The 22,401-nt window shown below is 52.1% G+C and overlaps 2 protein-coding genes across 11 annotated transcripts in view; one reads left to right on the forward strand and one right to left on the reverse strand.

Moving 5' to 3' along the window:
- CAMK2B (calcium/calmodulin dependent protein kinase II beta) overlaps positions 1-3,522 on the forward strand; it is a 108,125-nt gene extending 104,603 nt beyond the window's left edge. For 8 of the 9 annotated variants that reach the window (XM_024249751.2, XM_024249753.2, XM_063726011.1 and 5 more), the window contains 4 exons: positions 1,957-2,032; positions 2,148-2,242; positions 2,565-2,799; positions 3,344-3,522. In XM_024249751.2, the coding sequence (XP_024105519.1) occupies positions 1,957-2,032; positions 2,148-2,242; positions 2,565-2,797 (404 nt within the window). In that variant the 3' untranslated portion in view covers positions 2,798-2,799; positions 3,344-3,522. The other variant, XM_054559251.2, reaches the window with a different exon arrangement.
- A 5,042-nt stretch (positions 3,523-8,564) lies between these two features.
- Positions 8,565-21,927, reverse strand: YKT6 (YKT6 v-SNARE homolog). 2 transcript variants are annotated; one of them, XM_002817993.6, is made up of 7 exons: positions 21,623-21,927; positions 18,207-18,289; positions 16,368-16,468; positions 15,361-15,465; positions 14,654-14,719; positions 11,736-11,837; positions 8,565-10,610 (listed from the first exon to the last, which is right to left on the reverse strand). In XM_002817993.6, exons 1-7 carry the CDS (start codon positions 21,724-21,726, stop codon positions 10,575-10,577), a joined length of 597 nt encoding a protein of 198 aa, XP_002818039.1. In that variant the 5' UTR covers positions 21,727-21,927; the 3' UTR covers positions 8,565-10,574. The 2 variants fall into 2 exon arrangements, with proteins under 2 accessions (XP_002818039.1, XP_054415235.1); XM_054559260.2 differs by having other exon boundaries at positions 8,565-11,306; positions 21,623-21,911.
- Between the last annotated feature and the right edge of the window lie 474 nt (positions 21,928-22,401).

Raw genomic sequence — 22,401 nt, forward strand, 5'->3', positions numbered from 1 at the left:
CCTTTGTGGACTCAGTCCACCTGCCAGGTGGGCTCCCTGGTGGTGTGAGCTCCCAGAGGCGGGAGAGATAAAGGCAACCCCACCACAGGGCGTGCTTAGAATTCCCTCTTCTGGCTGGGCACAGTGGCTCACACCTGTAATCCCAGCACTTTGGGAGGCCTAGGTGGGTAGATCACTTGAGGTCAGGAGTTTGAGACCAGCCTGGCCAACCTGGCGAAACCTCATCTCCACTAAAAATACACACACAAAAAAAATTAGCTGGGTATGGTGGTGTGCACCTGTAGTTCCAGCTACTTGGGAGGCTGAGGCAGGAGAATCGCTTGAACCTGGGAGTCAGAGACTGCAGTGAGCCGAGATCATGCCACTGCACTCCAGCCCGGGTGACAGAGTTAGACTCCATCTCAAAAAAAAAAAAAAAGAATTCCCTCCTCTGGGAATTTAGACCACAGACAGGTCGCATGTATGTGACTGTTGGAGGCAGCACTCACAGCTGAAGAGTGGAAACGTCACCACAGGGCCTGCCTTCTTGGTGAAAATGGTGTCCTGCAGGGCGGGCAGCTATTTGAGGGCAGGTGTCCCAGGTGCGGCCTGCAGCAGCCTGAGGGTCACGGAGCGCAGTGCTGGGAGTGCAGAGACTTTCCCCACAGGGACAGTTCCCAGGAACTTGCTTCCGGTGCACTTCTGGGGGTTTGAGTTTTTTCCATGGACGAATTACTTTGAGAAACCACTGTTACTCATGTGTATAGGTGAGCGTGCGTGTGCATGTGTGTTCTATGTGTGAGTGTGCATGTATGTGCATGCCTGCGTATATATCCTCGCAGATGTGGCTAGGGACCTCACTCAGGACAGTAGTTCTGCCTGAGGAGAGTGAATGAGGCAAGATTGAGGAGAACACAGGCATCTTCAAACTACATGTGCGGTGCTTTATTTCTTTAAAAATGCGTCTAAAGCAAATAGGAAAGTGTTAAGATTTGAATCCGTAGAGTGTGGGTTCTATTATTCTCTCCACGTCTTCCATACATTTAAAATCTTTTACAATGAAAATAAGCTGTAGTTAAAGCAGCAATGCAGGCTGCCAGTGAGCGCCCCGGAGGCCAGTGAGGACCAGCATGGCTGGGGGGCCTGTTGGCATCCGAGGGGAGCAGGCAGGAGCCGCAGGCAGGCGCCCGGGAGAAGCCTGGGCATGGGGGTGCAGGGCAACAGGGGTGTCTGCAGGAGTAGCATGTGGGCCCCGGACTGTAAGCAGGTGAAGCCAGCAGGATGCGGCTCCTATGAGAAAAGCGGGGAACAAGAGACCACGCTCACTCTTCCTTCTGCGGGGACAGCCCTGGTCATCGCTCTGGGGAACCCTGTAGCCTACATTGCACCTGGCCACCCCCTGCTGCTTCCTCCTTCCCAGCCTCCGCGTGGCCTTGCTGACAGCTCCTCCTTTGAGGCAGGTCTCTGCCTTCTCGCCTGGTGCCTGCACTCAGTAGCCCCCTCACCAGAGCTGCTGGGTGAAGGAAGCACTAAGAACCCAAGGCTTGGGAGGAGGGTGGGGCTGGGAAGCTGCAGGGAAGCGCAGGGCCAGGCCTGGTGGGCCCCGGGGCTGGCTCACGGGAGGGCAGGAGGGAGACTGCGGCGGACAGCACGTGGGGCCAGGAGGTGACCTCCAAGTGGATTGTGGGGATTTTTCCTCTTTCTGCATTTTCCAGGCATTTTGTAATGTGGATAGAATATTTCTGTTCTTCAAAAATACTTTAGTTAAGAAAAATAAGATGGAGGCTGTTGCACTTGAAAATGAGGAAGCCACTGGTGATGGAGGGGGGGCGGGCGAGAGGATCTCTTCTGCGAATAGCGGCAGGAACACAGCGTGGATGCAGCTCAAGCTCCCCCAGGCCCTCCCCTGGGTTGTGTGGAGGGGTCCGGGGGGAATGGGCCAGCACCCAGTGGTCACCTGGCCATGTCTCCCCACAGCCCGGAAGCAGGAGATCATTAAGACCACGGAGCAGCTCATCGAGGCCGTCAACAACGGTGACTTTGAGGCCTACGCGTGAGTCCCTGGGGCTGGGGGGGGGCTGTGCAGGACAAGGATGTGGGACCCTTGGGGGGGCCTGCTCAGAGTCAGGGGTCCACGGGGCCCCTCCTCACTTGGATTTGGCCCCCAGGAAAATCTGTGACCCAGGGCTGACCTCGTTTGAGCCTGAAGCACTGGGCAACCTGGTTGAAGGGATGGACTTCCACAGATTCTACTTCGAGAACCGTGAGTGAGGGAGCCCGGGTGGGCATGAGGGGGCGGTGCCCCCAGGAGAGCCTCTTGGCCCCTCCCAGGGACAGCATGGTGGCTGCCTATGGAAGCCCTGTCCCCTCTGTGCCCAGGGTTGGCCAGCCACCTCTCACCCGCCAGAGGCCATACCCAGCCCCCAGAATCCCACTCTTGGAGGGGCCCGTGCTGCTCCCAGGACAGCCGAGCCTCCCCAGTAAGGGGAGTTGAGAGAGGGAAAGGGTTAGGCTGGTGGGGGTGGAAGATGGGTACCAGAGCAGCCACAGTAACCCGAGACCCCCGCCCCGCCTGCTGTCTACAGTGCTGGCCAAGAACAGCAAGCCGATCCACACGACCATCCTGAACCCGCACGTGCACGTCATCGGAGAGGACGCCGCCTGCATCGCTTACATCCGGCTCACGCAGTACATTGACGGGCAGGGCCGGCCCCGCACCAGCCAGTCTGAGGAGACCCGCGTGTGGCACCGCCGTGACGGCAAGTGGCAGAACGTGCACTTCCACTGCTCGGGCGCGCCTGTGGCCCCGCTGCAGTGAAGGTGAGTGTTCTGTGCTAAGTGACAGCTGGGGCAGAGGGGTGGTGGTGGTGTGAATGGCTGCAGCCTGGGGAGGCGATGGGGAGCAGTGGGGTCTGTGGCAGAGCCCATGCCTGGGAAATCCCTGAGCTTTCCTGGTGAGGCCACAGGAATGATGTCAAATTAGGGACCACGGCAGGCTGGGTGTGGTGGGCCTCCCCAGAGGACTGGGGAGCTGATGAGGGCCTGAGCAGTCCACACTGGCCAGAGCTGGGTGGGTTGCAGGTGGATGGGCCCCGGGCAGCACAGTCCTGGGCACTATGCCGTTTGTGAGGACTGTTAGAGCCCCAGATGGGAGTTCCCCAGGTGGCGGGTGCAGCGGGCCCAGAGCCCAGAGCCCAGTTTTACAGGGATAGTAGTAATTGGGTTGGGCACCTTGAACCCCTCTCCCGAGTGGGCCCTTTTCTGGACTTTAACCCTCTCTGCAGTGCCGCGTGGCAGACAGCAGAGCCTGGGGGTGGACGGGAGAGGGGGCTGCTGAGGAGCTGACCCACCCGCCCCATTTCAGAGCTGCGCCCTGGTTTCGCCGGACAGAGTTGGTGTTTGGAGCCCGACTGCCCTCGGGCACACGGCCTGCCTGTCGCATGTTTGTGTCTGCCTCGTTCCCTCCCCTGGTGCCTGTGTCTGCAGAAAAACAAGACCAGATGTGATTTGTTTAAAAAAAAAAAAAAAAAAAAAAAAAAACAAGATGACGACGACAACCACAAAAAAAATTGACATCAGATGAAATGAAAAAAAAAAAAAAAACAAAAAAAACTAAAGGAAGGAAAAAGCTGTAAAAATCACTGGCATTCGTGGGGCCGCTCCCCACCCAAGCTCCACGTGTGTCCGTCTGTGCTCCTGGCCTCTGGGGGACCAGCTGGGACATGAACTTGTCTGCCAGGCCCCCATCACGTGCTGAACGGTGTTAGTTTGTAGGTAACGCACACACCCCACACCTAAGGTGTCTGCATCCTCCTGCCAACGCATGGGCTCCACGTGGTGTGCTCGCTGGCTGTCGTGACTGTCAGCTGTCTCTTGGGAGGGGCTGTGGGGGCCCGCTGGGCTGCCTCCTTTCCCGCTAGTTGTGCCTGAGAGTTGCTGTTGTTCCTGCTTTCCCTTCCCTTCCTTTCATCCCCTGAAGGGCTAGGTGTGGGTTTTCCGTGCCCGGTATCCCCACACACCCAGCACGGACAACCCTTCAGCAGAGCCCAGGCCGGCCCCTCACCCCCTGGAGTATTGAGACGGGAGTCCCATCCCCAAGGCCATCAGAGATGCCCCCACACACCCAGGGCTCCAGCTCTGGTCCTTCTCGGGGAGTAAAGTGCAAAGAGGGGCACAGCTTAGCTTCGGGCCTCTCGCCGAGCAAGAGACAGCACTGCTGGCTACAGCTCCAACACAGCCAGCTGTGGCAAGAGGACTCTGCCTGGGCTGGCCCCCCTCCTGTGTGAGGTGTCTGTCCCTTCTCTGCTGGCCAGCAGCAGATGCACTGGCAGCTCCCAACCCTGTTTCCGCCCCTCGGCCCTCCCCCAGCCTGCTCGGCTTCTCTGCACCCCGCAAGGGGGAGCAGACTTTTGACAAAGGACTGCGGGCCTCGCTCAAGTCCCTGAGCCCCCAACTGAAGCTGGGAGGGGAGGCCAGGCTTTGTGTCTGGGCATACTTGTCTGCTGATGGAGTTTGGGGAAGCCTGGGGCTTGGGGTTTGGTTGGGTGGTGCAGCAAGTGGCAGAGTGGGGTCAGAGGTGGTGGCTGCCCAGCTTCTGGGCTGAGACGAGGGTCGGTGCAGGGGTTTGCTGAAGTGGGAGTGCCTTTGGAATCTGGGCCAGGAGCAGAAGGGAGCAAAAGCTACAGTGGGAGCCAGCCGAGGGCACGTGGGAGGCGTGAGGGCAGTGCTGCCCGTGCAGTGTCAGGTGTGCCAGTGCCTTGGCGGGCTGCAGTGCGTGTGAGGGCACCTTCTAGGTGGGCCAGGGATGCAGCTATGGAGATAAGGCGGGCTGGGGACAGAAACAGGTGGGCACAGGGCCCAGGACACCAGTGGATGGAGGGCAGGGTGCAGCCCTGTGCTCCTGAGCGTCGGCTGCCTAGGTTCGAGGAGGTGGGTCCCCGGCCCCTTGTGATCGTGTGTACCATGGGGGAGCTCGGGGACAGGGCAAGCCCGAGCATGGTGGGGCTGCAGGGCGGGTCTGAAGCCAGGTTGGGTGGGGGTGGTCAGAAGCCCTGACTGCAGAGGGTCGGGGCTCCTGCCCCAGTGCCTGCCCACTTTCAATTCACATTGTTTTCAACAAGGATTTTCTTTATCTTCCCTACAAATCAAGCCAAGGGAGGGGCACAGAATGGGGAACAGGACACAGGATCCTAAACTCCAAGGGGACTGTCCACCGATGAACACTCAGAGTGGACACCATCTTCCGTCCACGCTGTGCCCAGGACAGCTGTCCCCATCCATGAACACAGGGTAAACATCTGCCGGGCTCCGCACCAGTGGCTCCCTGGGCCATGGGACAGCGGCAGGGCTCACCACGGACAGCGCGTGGCCCAGCGGCCGGCCACCCTGGCGTCCTGGGGCCTCCTCCCCTCCTCTCCCTCTCACCTTGTCACCTCCACGGAGCTGCCTGTCTGGGATAATTTGGGGATTTTTTTTCTGGGGGATAATTCTTTTGCATGACCCCTAAAGAGCAAGCCACACCGCTCTGCTAGCTAGGTGTCCGCGGTGTGGTGGTGGCGGCCGCTGGCCAGCGCTGCAAGGGGTCGGCTGCCCACGGTGCTGGCTGGCCTCCCCTCCTCTCTTTTTGCTGAGTTTCATTGTCTTTTCTTTCTGAGCCTTGTAAGTGTACAAAAATTATTCTTATTTTGTTCTGTCTCGGGAAACTGCAAATAAAAGAAAAACAGGACAAACTGCTTCAAGTGCAGCTGGGTGCTTTAGCTGGAATCCTGCCAACCTCCTGCGCCAAAATACAGACTCAAGCCCGGTCCCTGGCCAAGACCCTACTTGGGCCCCTCCTCCAACAAAAGGTAGTGCTATGGGAGCCCTGAGCTGGCCCTGACAGTCCTGAGCCCCTCTAGGGTGAACGGCTCACCCCAGGTAGGGCACTAGTCATAGATCATAGCTCCACCAGCTGTCCCCACCTCTTCCTCTGGTCCTCTGAAGTCTTCTGGGCCCAGCACTGTCCACCCTGGATGCTGGAACTGAAACTGGATCCCAGGCCCCAACACCCCTGACCTCGCCATTCACCCCCAGTGGCCGCTAAAGATGTGGCCAGGGCAGCCTCTGGGCAGGAAGGAGCCCCAGGACCAAGACCTCTGGCTGTCCTGCTGTCTCCTTTCGCCCCTGCTACATGTATTGGCTATTCTGGGTGCTGAGGACACACAGTGACCACAGAGCCGGGCTCCTCCCCAGTGGATTATACAGACAGACGGCACGCAGGCCTGTGTGGACATCAGCCTCGGTACCAGACATAGGCGAGGCGCAAGGTGATACAGTAGGCAGCCACCATGGGGGCCAGGAGGCTCCAGCAGAGGCCACACAACCAGCCCAGAATCCAGGACAGAGAGCTGGAATGGAGACAGGGAAGCCAGGTACCAGGCTAGACTGGCCAGGTGCTACAGGCCTGTGGGCCAGGCCAGGCTTGGGGACTTCGTCCTGGGTGTGAAGGAGACAGACACCCCTGAGGCCTTGCCTCTGCATCTCCAGCCCAAGCTAAGAGCAAACCTTTAGGTTGGAGTAAGGAGTAACCCCCTGCCAAGTTTCTCCTGTCCTCAGGCTCCACCCACCACCTATGCTGTCTGGCCCCATGGGGCACACGCTCAGGCCCAGCCCGGGAAAGCAACTGCACCTGCCTGTGCTATGCTGGCCCTTCTCAGCCTCAATGCCTTCCTTCCTTCCTCCCCGATGCACCCTCATGGCCCCTGCTGGGCCCCCTGATGCACCCTCGTGTCTCCATGGCAACCTGCTCAGAGTGTGGCCTTGCCCTTGGCTCCCCTCCACGCCTATGTCCCAGGCAGTGCCACGGCACTTTCCTGAAACAGAAGGATGGGCTTCAAAACAGTCCCAGACACTAAACACACCTGCATTTTGGGTCCAAGTAACTTCTGACAAGACGAGTGCCCCTACACACTCTCGGTCCTATCCACTATGGGCAGGGAGCCTGAAGGATCCCCCAGAACTGACTAAAGCCCTCAGTCTCCTCCTCCACCCTGAGCACCTTCACACAGCAGAGTGGCCCTGGATGTCAGCTTCTTGCTCCCCATGGTCTGCACCTGGACAGGTGCTCTCAGGTGTGTGGGTGGGCAGGTGGCAGGTCCCAAGAGCCAGGTGCAAAGAATCTAGGCCAGTGCCCACGAGTGCTGCAGTGTCTGTCCCCAGCATGGTATCTAGGGCTCCACTTGCCTATCAGCTGTAATCGGAGGAGGCTTTCCAGGCCAGGCCTCCCCCAGGAAGGCTGCAGGCACTGCGGATCGTGCACCCTCACATACATTATTCCTGAGGCCCTTCTGCAGATGCCATGGGGGCAGCAACTCTGATGAGGTTTTAGGGCACAGCACACAGGGCTAAGCCACCCTGTACTGGGCCAGGCACTACAGGCAAAAAGGACACCACCGATGGGCATTTCATTCATCACTTTTATTTTTATATATTTTTGAGAGGCAGCCTCACTCTGTTGCCCAGGCTGGAGTGCAGTGGCGCGATCTTGGCTCACTGCAACCTCTCCCTCCTGGGTTCAAGTGATTCTCCTGCCTCAGTCTCCCGAGTAGCTGAGATTACAGGTGCCCGCCACCATGCCCAGCTAACTTTTGTATTTTAGTAGACGGGGTTTCACCATGTTGGTCAGGCTGGTCTCAAACTCCCAACCTCAAATGATCCGCCTACCTCGGCCTCCCAGAGTGCTGGGATTAGAGGCGTGAGCCACCGCACCCGGCCCATTCATCACTTTTAAATAGCACCCTCTGAACAAAGCTCCCTGGGCCACATGACCCCAAGGGTTACCCCATCCCATGCCACCCCAGGTCTGGCAGGTCCTCAGAACAGGAAAAGCTGAGCACTACCCAAGGCTGCTTGCTGGGCCAGTCAGAGAGGTCTCTGCCTTCCAGGATCACAAGTACAGGCTGAAAGCAGCCTTGGGCCCGCCTCCCTGGGAGGCTGCAGAGGCTTCAGAGGGTTCCCTGAACTCAAAACGAGATGTGAGACTTGAATTTGACTTCCTCCTGGTTCACCTCCCAACCAAAGCAGGGGTCAGCTTTGGCTCCTCCAGGAAGCAGGAAGCTTCCAGGTACCCTGTGGAGCCCCCTCTGCTCCTGAAAAGTTGCCACCTGTGCTTGGTGGGATGCCAGGTGGTCTCAGATTGACCCTGGGGTCAGCGGTGAAGGACGGGAAGCCTACAGCAGGATCAGGATGGGGATGGGGCCTCCTGTCCCACGGCTCTGCAGCTATGAGACAGCTTTCCTAGGGTGGGTCTCCTGGCTGCAGCTAAGACCAGGTAACAGGATTCAGCAATGACAGGGCTTCTTCTACTCCAGGGCTCCCTCACCTGGTTAACAGCAAAAAAGAAAATACAGTTCCTGCTAGCAAGGTCTATAGAAAGGAGGTGAAGGAGTCAGGCCTGCAGCTACCTCTCCTGGACAGGAGCTGGTCAGGATAACTTGGACCCTTGCATTCGGCAGGCATGCAGGCACACAGCAGGAGGCCACTCTCTCCCCAGGGGCAGGGCTTGGTGAAGAAACGGTTCCCCTGAAGCACAAAGCACAGGACCACTGTGAAATTTCAAGACAACTTTATCCAGACAGGCGCCTCTCAAATAGAACACAGGGAAGTTAGGCAGCAGTTACTAAAATACAGTCTTACCAAATGATTTACAACAGAACACAACAGGAGCAGGGGATCTGTGGGCGGGGCCGGGCTGGGCCCTCTGTCTCACAGGGCCTGAGTCAAGCCAGCCCGCCCTGCAAGGCAGGGGCTGACCTGCAAGCGGAGATCTCACTTCCTCTTACCCCAAATTCATACCTCCATTTTCCCCGCCCCCATCTCTCCCCAGGGTCAAGTGGGAAAGGGAGAGGTAGCATCCCTCGGATCCAGGCCCACTCCACTCCGTCTCCGGCACCAGTGGGCAGGCTGAGTCTGGGCCTCGAGGGGCCCTGGGCTTAGGGTGTCTATGGCAGTAGGAAAATGACATGGACAGGCTCTTCAGGGGTAGGCTAAAGTCCTCTGGCCAGCAGTACCCAGAGGAAATGGGCAGCAGCAGGTAAACCAGCCAGGAGGTGGGGTCCTCTGAACCCATGGCAGACCCCACCCTCCTGCCCAGCCCCTGCCCACATTGGGGGTCAGGACCACTGAGACTCTGGTCAGGACAGTGGGCGTTCTCAGCAGTGTGGCAAGCTCAGAGCAGAGCTCCCAAGGACCATACCACACTGGTTCAAAACTCATAGATGACACCATCCCAGCAGGAGCTTCCATGGGTGCTGGATCCCAGGGATGCATCCTGAGCACAGGTGAGCAGACTGGAACATAACACTAGGACCAAAGGGACCCAGAACATCTTGGGCCCATCTCCTGGGCTGCTCCAGCCTGTTTCCATGACTTGGGCTGTGAGTGGGCCTCCTGCCAGGTGGCAGGGCACAGCTTAGACCAAACCCTTGGCCTCCCTCCCCCATGCAGCTGCCTCTGACCAAGAAGGAACTAGCAAGCCTATGCTGGCCAGACCATAGGTAGGGTGTTGAGAATCCTCGGGGCCGGCTGGCATCCACTCCTGGTGCTCATGGGAGAGACCCACTTGTTCAGATGCATAGGCCTCAGGCGGTTCAAGGCAGTCTCGCAGCCAGAGAGGCAAATAAAAATCAGTTTTGAGAGACCACAGCACCTGCTGCTTTGATCGTGATGTTCAAGGCAAGTTGCAAGTCAAGGCAAGTGTCCCAGAGGCCCTGGGCAGCTGAGTGCACCTGTGTTTGATCTTCCCCTGACAATAGACACTCCCAGCTGACCACCCAAACACCAGGAAAACATCCCCCTTTCCTGGGCTCAGTTCCTAGTCTACTTGCTGGTACGACCTCAATCCACACACTCCCCGCCCACAATGCAGCTCCTTCCAAATCCTCCCACAAGCCACCTTTGTGGGACTTGGAAGCTGCTTAGGATGGGCCCTGCCCTCTGTGGGAAGCCAATCCTAGCAGAAAGGTAGCTAAACAACAGGCTCAGAATCTGAGACCCAGTGACTGTTCCCCCCGCCCCAGGCCTTGGGCCTGAAGTGGGGGCCTGCCTGTGGCCACTGTGGTGGGCTCGCTCCTACCCCCAACAGTGGCCCCAGGAGAGGCTTTCCCAAGAGTCTTCAAACTCCACCCACCCCAGCCCTAGCATCAGGGACTCCCCACCCCCCACTGGAGTGTTAATATCATTAATGTACAAATAAAATCCAAAGATATACCAAAGATCGAGAAACAGCTGGCTCCGACCTCCCTCCTACAGAGCCTTCCCAGGGTTAGCTGAAAAAGAGCCCTTTGGCATCTACAGAAGCCAGTCGGAGTTTATGGTTTCATTTGCCCAAAAATACACCTTTGGGGACCTCAAATTCTTTCCAAGAATCACTACCACACATATGAATTTCAACATTCACCACCCTTCCACCATCCGTTTCTCCCAGGAACTTCAAAATAAAAATGGCCAGTCTGCCCCCACTCTGGCTCCTCGTCTATGGCTGTCTCTTCTTTTCCAGGGGCTGCAGTTCTGATGTGAATGATGGTGCCATTCCAGCATTGGGCCTCTGGCAGGCTGCATCACATGATGGCACAGCATGAGTTTTGTTTCCGGGCCTTGGAAAAAAACAAAGAGGAGCTGAGCAGGAGGACTGACGAAGTCAAGGAAGCCCCAGTCCTGGCAGGCGTGGCAGAGGGAGCTCCACAGGACACAGCCAGCCAGAGAAACTAGCACTAGAACAGGGTGGGGGTGGAGGCCTTGAGGGAAGCTGTCCACAAGCAATTCCCATCACCAAGCACAAGGCGGGCCCCGGCTTCCAAAACTAGTCTGGGATCCTTTTTCCTTTCTTTTCTCACACCCCATTAATGCTATCAAAAAGTGAGTAAAATTCCTACAGTTAGGCCAGGTACAAACAAAGGACCAATAATAATACAAATGGGATTGGCAGAATATCTTAACTTTGCCCCACTCTTGTCTTCAAACAATGCTATCTGACCACCACGGTGGTGTTTCTTCCTAGAAGATGGTCCTGAGGACAACAGATGTGGTTCCCACTTGGGATGTGGTTTGTGGGGACCACTGTTGCCACCTTCTCTCTTGCTTTCTGGTCACAGACTGTCTTCCTAATCCCACCTAGCCATCTCCCTCCAATGTGCACATGAAAGCAAATGTGTGTGGACAGACCAAGTAAATTTGTCCCTATGACTGTCCAACCATGGGCTAACAGTGCCATCTCCACATAGGAAGACATGAGCACTGACCTGAGAGAAAGCGGCAGTCAGCAGCACCCATCCTTGTCAATTAAATATTTTCTGTCAAAGGGAAATTAAAAGCTTAAGAACCTCTTCAGGAAGGCTGAATTGCTTGCATCTTAAAGACTTATGTCTACTCAGCAGAAAGAGGAATAAGATTCAACAGTAAATCTCTGGTGATCAGAACTTGAACCAGCCTTCCTGGACTGGGGGTAGGAGTTCAGAAATCAGCCAGAGCAGCAGAGGGCAGAGCAGAGGCAGGAGTGGAACAAGGCCTCGGCCTGCATCGACTCCAACGGCGCCCAAGTGAACTGCCTCCAACCACCTGGGCCTGAGGCGCTCACCTTAGGCTCTTGCTGCACAAGGAATCATCCACCATGATTCAATAGTCTAAGAAAGACCTGTTCATAGTGGAGAGTGCCAGAAGCAGCAAGCTGCAACTGCTCTCTAGAGAGAACACCCAGAAGGCAGCAGGTGCTGGGTACTCACAGTTTTATAGAAGGCTTTAGACTGCGTTCCCAGCACCTCGGATTTGGACACCAAGTCATCTAGCTTCTCACCTCGCTCTAACAGAGACTCCATGGTGTTGTGCTGGACAAAAGAGAAAAGAGAATCCAGCTCTGTTCAGTACGTACCCTGACACGAGCCCCTCATATCTCAGTCATGGGGGAAAGCGCCTTACCTGGGTTCCTTTCCAACACACATAAACTTCACCTCTAGGTGTCAAGACTCGGTCCAAGAATAGTTACTGTCCAAGTGGATGGAACAGAACCTGGTGACATTCCCGTGAAATCTAGAAGATCTAACTGGGATGTAGCAGACTTCCCAAAAACCTGTCCCCAGCACAGGCTTAGATAACCAGCACTCCAGGAAAACTCATATATATACATACACACACATTTATATATACATTTGTGTGTGTGTGTGCACGCACATGCGCGTGTGCACGGAGCTTTGGAAAAAAGAGTAGCTGGGCACTATATGATTGTACTGGGTTGGATAGTGACCCGCACCGCACCCCCCAACCCCAGCCACGCCCCAGAAATTAACATCCCCAGAATCTCTGAATGTGACCTTATTTAGAAATAGGGTCTTGGCAGATGTAACTAGTTAGGAAGAGGTAATACTGGATTAGGGTAGCATCTGATTCCATGACTGATGTCCTGGTAAGAAACAGAAACACACACAGAGAAGGTCACGTGACGGCAGAGGCAGAGCCTGGAGTGATGCACCTCTAATCCAAGGAACGCCAAGGACGGCCAGCAGCCATCAGATGCTGGAGAAAGGCCTGGGACAGACCCTCAGAGCCCCAAAAGACACCAGCGAGGCCCACAGGGCTATTTGTTAAAAGCAAATATTTTAGGGTTTCTGTTGACAGCAGCCACAGGAAACAAAGGCGGTGGGAAATGGCTACTGAGCACTTGATGTGAGGCAAGTCCAAACTGAGCAGTGCTCTGAGTACAGACACACCAGATTTCAGATGCAAACTCACACATGCTTCATTAGTAAGTTTTATACTGAAAAAAAAATAAGTTTTATACCAATTACATGTTGGAAAAATTGTATTTGGATATATTGGGTTAAGTAAAATATATAATTAAATTAAATTCTACCTATTTTCCTTTTATCATTTTAAAATATGGCTCCTAGAAAATTCTAAGTTACATACATGCCCCAAATATATACCAGACAGCACTATGACAGAACATGTCCTGCCTTCTAAATGGGCTATGTCCTAAATGTCATCACTACAAACTCTGACTTAGGAAATGAAAACACTGACCCCACGGGAAGGGGTCTAGAGATGGACCCCTTCTCACAAGAGCCAGCAGCTCTGCTGCCAGGGCCCTCAGGAAGCAGCAGCTCACTTCTCTCCCCAGATGACCACTGCTGCAGCAGCTGGATGCACACATGAAGTGCCATAGAACAAGGAGCCAGCAAGAACATCCTTCATCCCTACACACAGCTGGGCGACTCAAATTTTTAACACAAAAAGTTAATTGATTCAGATATGCACACCAATCATCTAGATTTTACAACTGCAGCTAGATGAGGCTGGGTGAATAGGACTCATCCACTCCCCACCATGGGGAGAGGAGAAACAGCGGGTGTCCCAGGTGTCATGGTACTCAGACTAGGACTTGAGCAACAGAAAGAAGAGACGGCTTGAGGAGAAAATGGAGAAATGCCACCTAGGTGGTAAGAAAGCTCACAAGGTTTCAAAAGACACAGATACCATGAGACTTTCACAGCTATCGTTCATTCCAAAGCCACGTTATTTGGAGTGCAGTCAGCACACTTGCGTTTGAAGCCCCTGGGATGCTTTTTATAAAATGCAGGTTCCCAGGCTCCATCGCAGGCCAACAACTCCAACCCCAGGAGACGCTGATGTACACACTAAAGCTATGCCTGTGTAAATGGTAAAGCTTTGTATGTGGGCTTCAATCCACTCCAGGTATGTATCAACTGCTGAGCATGGTATAAACTAGGCACTGTATCATGACCAGGATGGAAAGATGTCCCAGTGCTCATACGCTGGTCAGGGAGACATGTAAACAAGCAGTGACAAAACTGTGACATCTGATCAGAAAGGCCCAACCTTCAGGAGCCTGTGTGTGAGCTGGGCAGGAAAGGGTATAAGAACAGGGCCCAGTCAGGAGACTGTGAGTTAGTTTGCACTTTATCCTGGGGCGGATCTGAGAGCTGCTGAAGGGTTCTAAGTTGTGCAGATCAATGACTACTCTCTGGTGGACAGACTGGAGGTGAGCAGGAAGCAAGGGGACCACTTAGAGGCAAAGGCTGTAAGAGACAAACCTGAGAAAAACAGATGGCTGCTTACATTCCACTTGTATGCAAAAATTTAAAAAAAAAAAAAAGGAGTTGAAGCAGCAGTTACAAATCAGGAGATTTCAGCTCAAAATGGCGCTTTTCAAAGGGGCCTGTGTGACAACCCTGGGCCCATATACCAGAAGCTGCCCTGTGGTCAGTGCACTGCGCTTCAATCTGTTCACCTTCAATGCAAACACTGCAAGGGGAGGCACCTGTGGGGTGTGGAGGCACCTGAAACCCTAACAAAGGCACCAGGGTGGGAATCCAGGTCTTCAGAAGCCAAACCCTAGGAACCCAGTAAATGCTCAGACAGGCAGTGGCCATGAGGAAGGGAGACTTGAGGGTTCCACTGGTTCCCAGCTTGGTCCCCTAGAAACAATGGGTGCCATTAACCAAGACAAGGGTATAGGAGAGACAGTCTGATGCCCGGGGTGGGGGAAGGGGTGGGCAATCCCACTTCCTGGAGAGTGCCGTGGTTACTATTCTATTAAAACGAGGATGGATCTGTGCATGCCTGGCCAGTGGCAAATCGCACCCCTGCCTCAGTTCTTGGGCTTGCTCTCCATCTTCCTGCTTACCAGAATGATTTTGGTCTCGTCTAGTTCGGCCTGCACTTTAGTCATGGGATCAGCTTCTCGTGGGTTCTAGGAAAGAGTGAAAAATAATAAAGTCAGGACTGGAGTGCTACCTGTAAGCAAAACCTAAAACTGAGGAAGCTGGACAGACTTTCACAGGTTAAAAACCACAGCCTGGGCTGAGCACAGTGGCTCACGCCTGTAATCCCAGCACTTTGGGAGGCCGAGGCGGGTGGATCACTGGAGATCAAGAGTTCGAGACCAGCCTGACCAACATGGTGAAACCATGTCTCTACTAAAAATACAAAAATTAGCCAGGTGTGGTGGCACATGCCTGTAATCCCAGCTACTCAGGAGGCTGAGGCAGGAGAATCGCTTGAACCCAGGAGGTGCAGGCTGCAGTGAGCCAAGATTGTGCCACTGCACTCCAGCCTGGGAAACAGAGTGAGACTCCATCTCAAAAAAAACAAAAAACAAAAAACAAACCCACAACCTGCTTAACATGTAACAGAAACCCAAAGCCTGCCTAGAGCTTGGGTTCCCTGGTCTGAAGGTAGATTCTCTGTTTTCCAAACAGAAGGCTTGAGAGAGGACACCAGCATCAGAAGCTGTCAGAAGTAATTAGACCAGAATATCAGGGCAGTTGGCTTTTTCAGTTTCACATGGATTCTGGGCCACGTGGTGTCTGCTGAAGCTTTCTTTAACCCTACCTGGTATCTACTGAGGTGACCATCCAGGGCTGGGTAATGGATTGTAGCAGGGGATCCTACTGGCCAATCTATCCTGTCGACTTGCTTGGAGAATTCATCTAGTACCTGCAAGACAAAGGAGTCTCAACAAGCCTCCCACTGTGCACTCACCAGTGGTCTCAATGACAGGGCTTCAACCCTGAGCACCTCACCCTGAATGAGGTTCCTTGGCCTTCACAGCCCAGGAAGGAGGAATGAGGGGGACATATAATGGCAACAGAGAAAATCTAGGCTAAAGTTCTTTCCAAATTTTTATCATTAAAACATATCCTAAATATTCTGAGAACCAAAAGTATGCCCAGCCCGAGATGAACCTCACCTGGGGAGTAATAAAGGTATTTGAATTTTAAACTACAGATTTCCAGAAAAAAAGGGCACTGGCCCTCTAATTTTCCAAAGAAATTTTTTAAAAAAGAGAATTAGGTCCCCTGGATTTAAGAAACCACTAGATGCCATGTGTTTGGAGGTATTTTGGTGCTGTGGGGTATAGGAAGAAACCTCTGACTTCAAAGAGTTAATATTAGTAATTAGCACCGTACACACAAAAAATTAACGAATGCTTAGGTGCTAAGCTCTGTGGTGCAACTGACTGACATCAAGGTAGAGGGATGTAGCAACTGCAGGAGGCGATGTGGAGAGTGAAGGCATTCAAGAGGGAGACTCCTTGAGCAGAAGCACAGGGGGCAAGAACACAAGGCACAGCTGTCTCCGAGGGTCCCATCCCAGAGAAGAGATGCTATGACTCACTGGCCTAGACCCAGGTCACATGAGGGACAGCACCGGGGAGGAAACCCATACAGGGATGCCAAATTGTCTCTTGGGTTGCAAGGAAGGGGGCTGAAAAATGTATTGACTTTGGACACATCATTTCATCCCTTATGCCTCAGGCACTGCCATCACCACCTGTCCCAGTCCATAAATGTGCCCACTCATCATCCAAGTCCAGTAGAGGCAAATAAAAAACTCACCTTCTCCAGCAAGGTAAAGGCCACCCGGGATGGGTATTCATTGTCAGCAATGACCACACCTGCAAGACTATCATTCCGGACATAGACATGGCACAGATAGTCTAAGGAGACAAGAGATCAGACACATGGATGCTGACATGAGGGCTTCAGACTTCTTTTAATCCCCCCAAATCAAAGCATCACAATGTTAGGCCAAATGAAGCCACTCTGAAGCTCAGTAGCTCTGGGTAAGTCTTGTGGAGAGGCTTAGCAGCACAGCCCAATGGGCCACACACAGGAGCTTGGCCCAACACCTGCTTTAGGACCAGTAAATACCCAGAGGCCCAGTATGCAAAGCCAGGGCTTAAAGAAACAGCCAGTGGTGCAGAAAACACACCCTAGACAACATGGCTCCAGGAGCATTTCCAAGTGTATTCCTTAAGCTCGGGTCAGGCCAAGCTATATCTTGGGGATTTGGAGCCCTTGGGGCTCTGTGCTGCTCCCAAACTTAGGGAACTCTGGACAAGCCAAGAGGCCTCTGCTTTCTTAAAAAATCCTTTCAGAGCAGCCAAAAGACAGGAAATTACCCCCCAGGGCCTCAGTCTTCCATATTATAGCAACCTGCTGGGTTTGCTCCACTCTGGTGAGGGACTGGGAGTAGGGGGGTTAGTCTAGAAAAAGATTAGCCACTGCCAGCTAAGGCCTCCAGAGCACTGTGCTAAAATCCTCATATGATTGAAAGGTACAGTTGTATAGGTCTTCCGCAAAATATTCACAATCCACAGGATTGTTCATTTTCATCACTTTGAAAGGATTCAGAGTTGATACAGCTAACCATATCCCCAAGGAAAGAGAAATGTAAGGATTACAGCTTACAAATAAGAACCTTCTTGTCCTTAAGGATCTGACCCAGAAGATTCCAATGCTAAACAACAGAAAAACAAATAAAAGAGGAGGGAATGATGGTGAGCCCCTGAAATCAGAAAAGAGCAGAGATAAATGAGAACAAGAATGAGGAGGAGGACGAGGACAGGGGGTTGTCACCAATGCTCTCCATATTTTGTATACCATCCCCAATTAAGATTCAAATATGGGGTCAAAGTGCATACCCTCCAAAGAAACTGAGAACCTGGTCAGTGGGGGAATTGTCTTTAAGTAATAAACGTGGGAAGGGCAGGTACAGTTTGAAGGAAAACAGAGCAAGAACACTGAAATATTTGTGATGCGATTTCACTTCTATGATGTTAACAGCACAGAGATCCCACATAAAGTGTGTATAGTCAATCCTGCCTGTATCATAACTGACATTTATATCATCAATTCAGTAACTCTATGTCATGTGACTTGAGGTTAGCGTAAGTGTGAAATGATCTTTGTCCCTACCTGATGAAACTCATGTAACTCTTTCCTGATCTGTCTGTATAACATACACATCTAAATAAATGCCTAAACCTGAATTATCAGAAAGAAAAAATAATTTTTTCAGATTCCTGCTCAAAAAATCTACGATGCACAGAATGCATATAGTACCTCAACAGTGCTAGCTGGAAATCCTTTTTTGAGGGGTCTGCAACTCTGGAGAGGATAGGGAAGAATACGATATGAAGGCTGCTTACTGCTCCAAAAGAGTCGGACCCTAATCTTAAATGAGTCTAAGTTTGAGGGCAATTTTATCTGGGAAGCTCAGACTTCAACAGTGGGCACAGAATTCTGCATAAATAGGAAAAGGAAGAGGTGGGAAAGAGAGAACAAGCTAGAGGAGGAGTAGGGTCCCATTAGAAAGGAGAGAGCTGGGTGCTATGTGAGGTGAGGCATGGCAGCCAGGCCAGCACACGCACAGAAGTTGGAGGGTCTTCTTACCTTGTTCTTTGACAGAAGCTCTAGTGCCTTTCGATGAGCGCTCCACAATCAGTTGACTCGTGAAGGTCATGAATTCCTGAACGCTAAGAAACACAAAATGTATTTATTGCCTACTTCTTATCACCTTGTCCCCAACACAGTGGAAAGTGACCTCTGGGCTTATACATTAAGTAGACATTGCTTCTTGGTTTCATTCCTTTCCCTCCCATCCCTAGTAACAAACACTCTATAAATGAGCACAAATACTGATAATTATGAATCATCATCACCATGAAAGCTCCATCTGTTTGCTACCTAGCTCACCAAAACAGGTGAATTTTCTGGGGGTTTTCCCACAGGATACGGTCAATTTTACATTTTGGTGAGTGTATAATTTGGAATGCAATGGAAACACAAGAGGCAGGTCCTGCTCTCAAGGTACCAATAACTTCCAAGAAGCAGGACATTTATAAGAACTGCACTAGAAAAATAGTGTGCAAAAACTGTCAGGCAGAAATGCACAACCATTTATGGCTGTGTCCACATGAGAGACCCTCGCAATGCCACATACACCCATAGTGAGTGCTGGCTCAGGTCTGCTGGGGCTCATCCACAGAACGAGCGCAAGACACTCTGGATGGAATAAAAGGAAAACTGCTCATCCAAGACAAAGAAGTGGGAAATGGCTCATACAAAGGGTAAAAGGGAGAAGGTCCATCATGGGCTCAACAGAGAGATCCATCCAGAACAGAACAGTCACAGGAGATGGTACAGCCAGAGGAAGAGGTGCTGACAAGGAGCCTCCAACTGGGAATGTGATATAAAGGGCAACCAGGGCCATCAGAGCAGGGTGCTCAAATGGGAGTCTGCAGCAGGCTCTAGCAGAGCCATATAGGTAACTGAAGGCCTGACTCTGGGCCTGTGTGCTGTGCCTCCACAACAAAAAAATCAAGATTTGTGCAACAGTTAAACAAGGTAATACGTGTAAAGCACTCAGAACAATGCCTGCACACACAGTATTACTTGTTAATATCTTGAGGGACTGAAGTGATCAAAATAACCCCTCAGAAAAGAAGACCTCAAACAAGGATGGCTTTGCAGTAAACCTAGAGACAGCATTTGAGATACAGCTATAAAGAGACAAAGGAAGAACTGCATTGTGACAGCATGTATACAAAGGCCAAAAAAGCTGGGAAACTACTTTTTCAAGTTTGGGATCTGGTAATTATAGGGCACAAAGGACGTAAGTAAAGAGGTCTTATAAGAAACAAGCTCAGGCCGGATGTGGTGGCTCAAGCCTGTAATCCTAACACTTTGGGAGGCCAAGGCAGGCGGATCACTTGAGCTCAGTTCGAGACCAGCCTGGCTAACATGGTAAAACCCCATCTCTACTAAAAATACAAAAATTAGCCGGGCGTGGTGGTGCGCGCCTGTAATCCCAGCTACTTGGGAGGCTGAGGCAGGAGAATCGCTTGAACCCAGGAGGCGGAGGTTGCAGTGAGCTGACATTGTGCCACTGCACTCCAGCCTGGGTGACAGAGCAAGACTCCATCTAAAATAAAATAAATAAATAAATCAGCTGGTACATGTGTGGTTTTAAGACATATTAGTAGAGATGTCCCTTTAGTGTTGTAGCTGTTAGTCATTGGAAACTAGTGTGGGTATCCCAAGCAGGTGAGGTATAAGTCCTACAAGTGAAATTTCTGAGAATCTTAAGTACTAATGGGAAGGAAAAAGGAAAAGAATTAGAGCCAAGTTGGCACCAAAAGTTCCATCTGAGAAAAGCAACAACACAGAGCAGTGAATGTAGGCCATGGTAAAGACTGCAAAGACCAAGAACCCCAAGAAGGAGCTAAAAGATAATGCAGCAATTCCGCTTCTGGGTAAATACCAAAAAAATGCGAGCAGGGTCTTGAAGAGAGATTTGTACATCGATGTTCATAGTAGTATCATTCACAATGGCTGAAATGTGGAAGCAACCCAGGTGTCCACTGGCAGATGAACAGATAAGCAAAATGTGGTGAATAATACAATGGATTATTCAGCCTTAAAAAGGAAAGAAATTCTGATATATGCAACAAGATGCATAAGCCTTGAGGACATTATGCTACATGAAATAAGTCAGACACACAAAAACTATATGATTCCATCTATCTAAGGTCACCAGAAAAGTCAAAATCGCAGAGACAAATTAGAATGGCGGTTGCCATGGGCTGGGGGAGAAAGGAATGTGTTTAATAGACACGAATTTGATAAAAAGGAGTTCTGGAGATGATTGACAGCGGGTGGCTGCACAACACTATCAATCTATTTCGTTTCAATGAACTCACTACACACTTAAAGATAGTGAAGATAAATTTTGTGTGCCATTTTACCACAATTAAAAGTATTTTTTAAAAGAACTCAAAGGAGCAGAAAGTTTCAACAAAATAACTTTTTTTTTTTTTTTTTTTTTTTTTACATCCAGCAAGTCCTCGGCAAATAACTCTCATCAAGAACCAGCTGCACTGAAGCAGGGAAAACAGAATCCAAACGGCAGATTCTATCAGATTTTGAGACAAGATGACCATAGATACCGACCATGTAGGGTCCTTCTTCTTTCGGGCCTGAGTCACCCCAATCCCTCCCACGAATGGTCTGGAAGTATCTGTTACTTCTAACACGTTCCAGCAATTAAAGCGCCCCAGAAACAAGTAAAAGCCCGTAAGCCCTACAGATCCCATGCTTCATTTGCATCTTCCGTGTGGAATCCTTTTGTACCACTAGTGTCCAATTAAAAAGTGTTAAACCTGGCTTTCAGTTCTAGCTGGTTGTGATATAACCTCTTGGTACCTCAATGACTTCACCCATTAAAAACAAACCAAAAAAAGTGTATTAATATCTCTCATACAGAATTGTTGGGAAGCCCCGCAAGAAAATCAAAATATGGCTCTCAAGATGTGGCACCCAAGCTCCCAGAGTCAGAATCACTGGGTGGGAGGTGTTGGTCTAAAATATAAATACCGAGGCCTCAATCTACTAATTCAGAACATCTTGGCATGAAGCTTGGAAATCTGCACTACTTCACAGTCCCCTTAAAATTTTTACACCACAGAAATTTGAAAAGCACTGAGTAGAGAACTATATTCTAGAATGGTATAAGCTCTTTAAGGGCGAATGTTGGTTCCTCAAAGTTACAGTCCACGGCCACATTCCATTACAGGAGACCAAGCCCGGACAGCAGACCCCGGGCCCTCCCCTCCCCGCCCCGCCCCGCCCCTGACTCGGACTCCAGCCTTCTCAGACCCCGGGCACTCGGCCACCCCGCCCTGCCCCTACCCTCCTGCCTCCTCGACCCTTCCCTGATGCCTCCCCAGACCCCAGGCCCACTCCGACTCGGACCCCCACCCCAGTCCTCTCCGCCCTACCGCCACGGCCCACCAGCCTTTGCCGCTCACCTGGATCTCTGGAAAAAGCTGAAGGAAGACACATCGTACGCGGCTTTGAGCAGCACCACCTTGGCCTCGCCTTTGTAGAGGACGCTGAGGCTGTACAGCTTCATGGCTCCGCGCCCTCAGGCCGCCCGCCTGCCCAGCCGTGGGACCCGTTCTCAGGGAGCAGCGCGGCCGCCGCCCCTCGGGACCGCCGCCGCCTACCGGCCTCTCAGCAGCCGGCTGCTGACGGGGCCACCGCCGGCTTCCTCCTCCTGGCTCGCAATCCACTTCCGGATCCGGTCAGCCTGGTTGTGGGTTCTCATACCCCGGATGCAGAAAGATGAGGCCGGAAGCACAATGCAGCGAGGGGCGAGATGCCACGCCTCGCGTGAGCCTGGCTCCTCCCTGCTCGCCAGGTGGAGTCGGGCGCGAGGCGGGATACTGTACTGACCTGTGCTGGGTGGTGCTGGGCCTCCCAGAGCGGCCTGAACCCTTTTTTTTTTTTTTTCTTTTTTTAAAGTAAGAATTTTTTTTTATTATTATCCTTTAAGTTTTAGGGTACATGTGCACAACGTGCAGGTTTGTTACATATGTATACATGTGCCATGTTGGTGTGCTGCACCCATTAACTGGTCATTTAGCATTAGGTATATCTCCTAATGCTATCCCTTCCCCTTCCCCCCACCCCACAACAGTCCCTGGTGTGTGATGTTCCCCTTCCTGTGTCCATGTGTTCTCATTGTTCAATTCCCACCTATGAGTGAGAACATGCAGTGTTTGGTTTTTTTGTCCTTGCGATAGTT

The sequence above is a fragment of the Pongo abelii genome, chromosome 6, assembly GCF_028885655.2.
Source record: "Pongo abelii isolate AG06213 chromosome 6, NHGRI_mPonAbe1-v2.0_pri, whole genome shotgun sequence".
NCBI classification, from domain to species: Eukaryota; Metazoa; Chordata; class Mammalia; order Primates; family Hominidae; genus Pongo; species Pongo abelii.

Bases quoted from the DNA above. Each gene is read 5' to 3' on its own strand.
- YKT6 (XM_002817993.6), bottom strand. From the start codon at position 21,726: ATGAAGCTGTACAGCCTCAGCGTCCTCTACAAAGGCGAGGCCAAGGTG. The intron at 16,469-18,206 runs GTAAGAAGACCC...TTGTCTCCTTAG, and splicing joins AGCTTCTGTCAAAGAACAAG to ACTATCTGTGCCATGTCTAT. The intron at 10,611-11,735 runs GTGAGTACCCAG...TTTTTTTCCAAG, and splicing joins CTAAAGCCTTCTATAAAACT to GCCCGGAAACAAAACTCATG.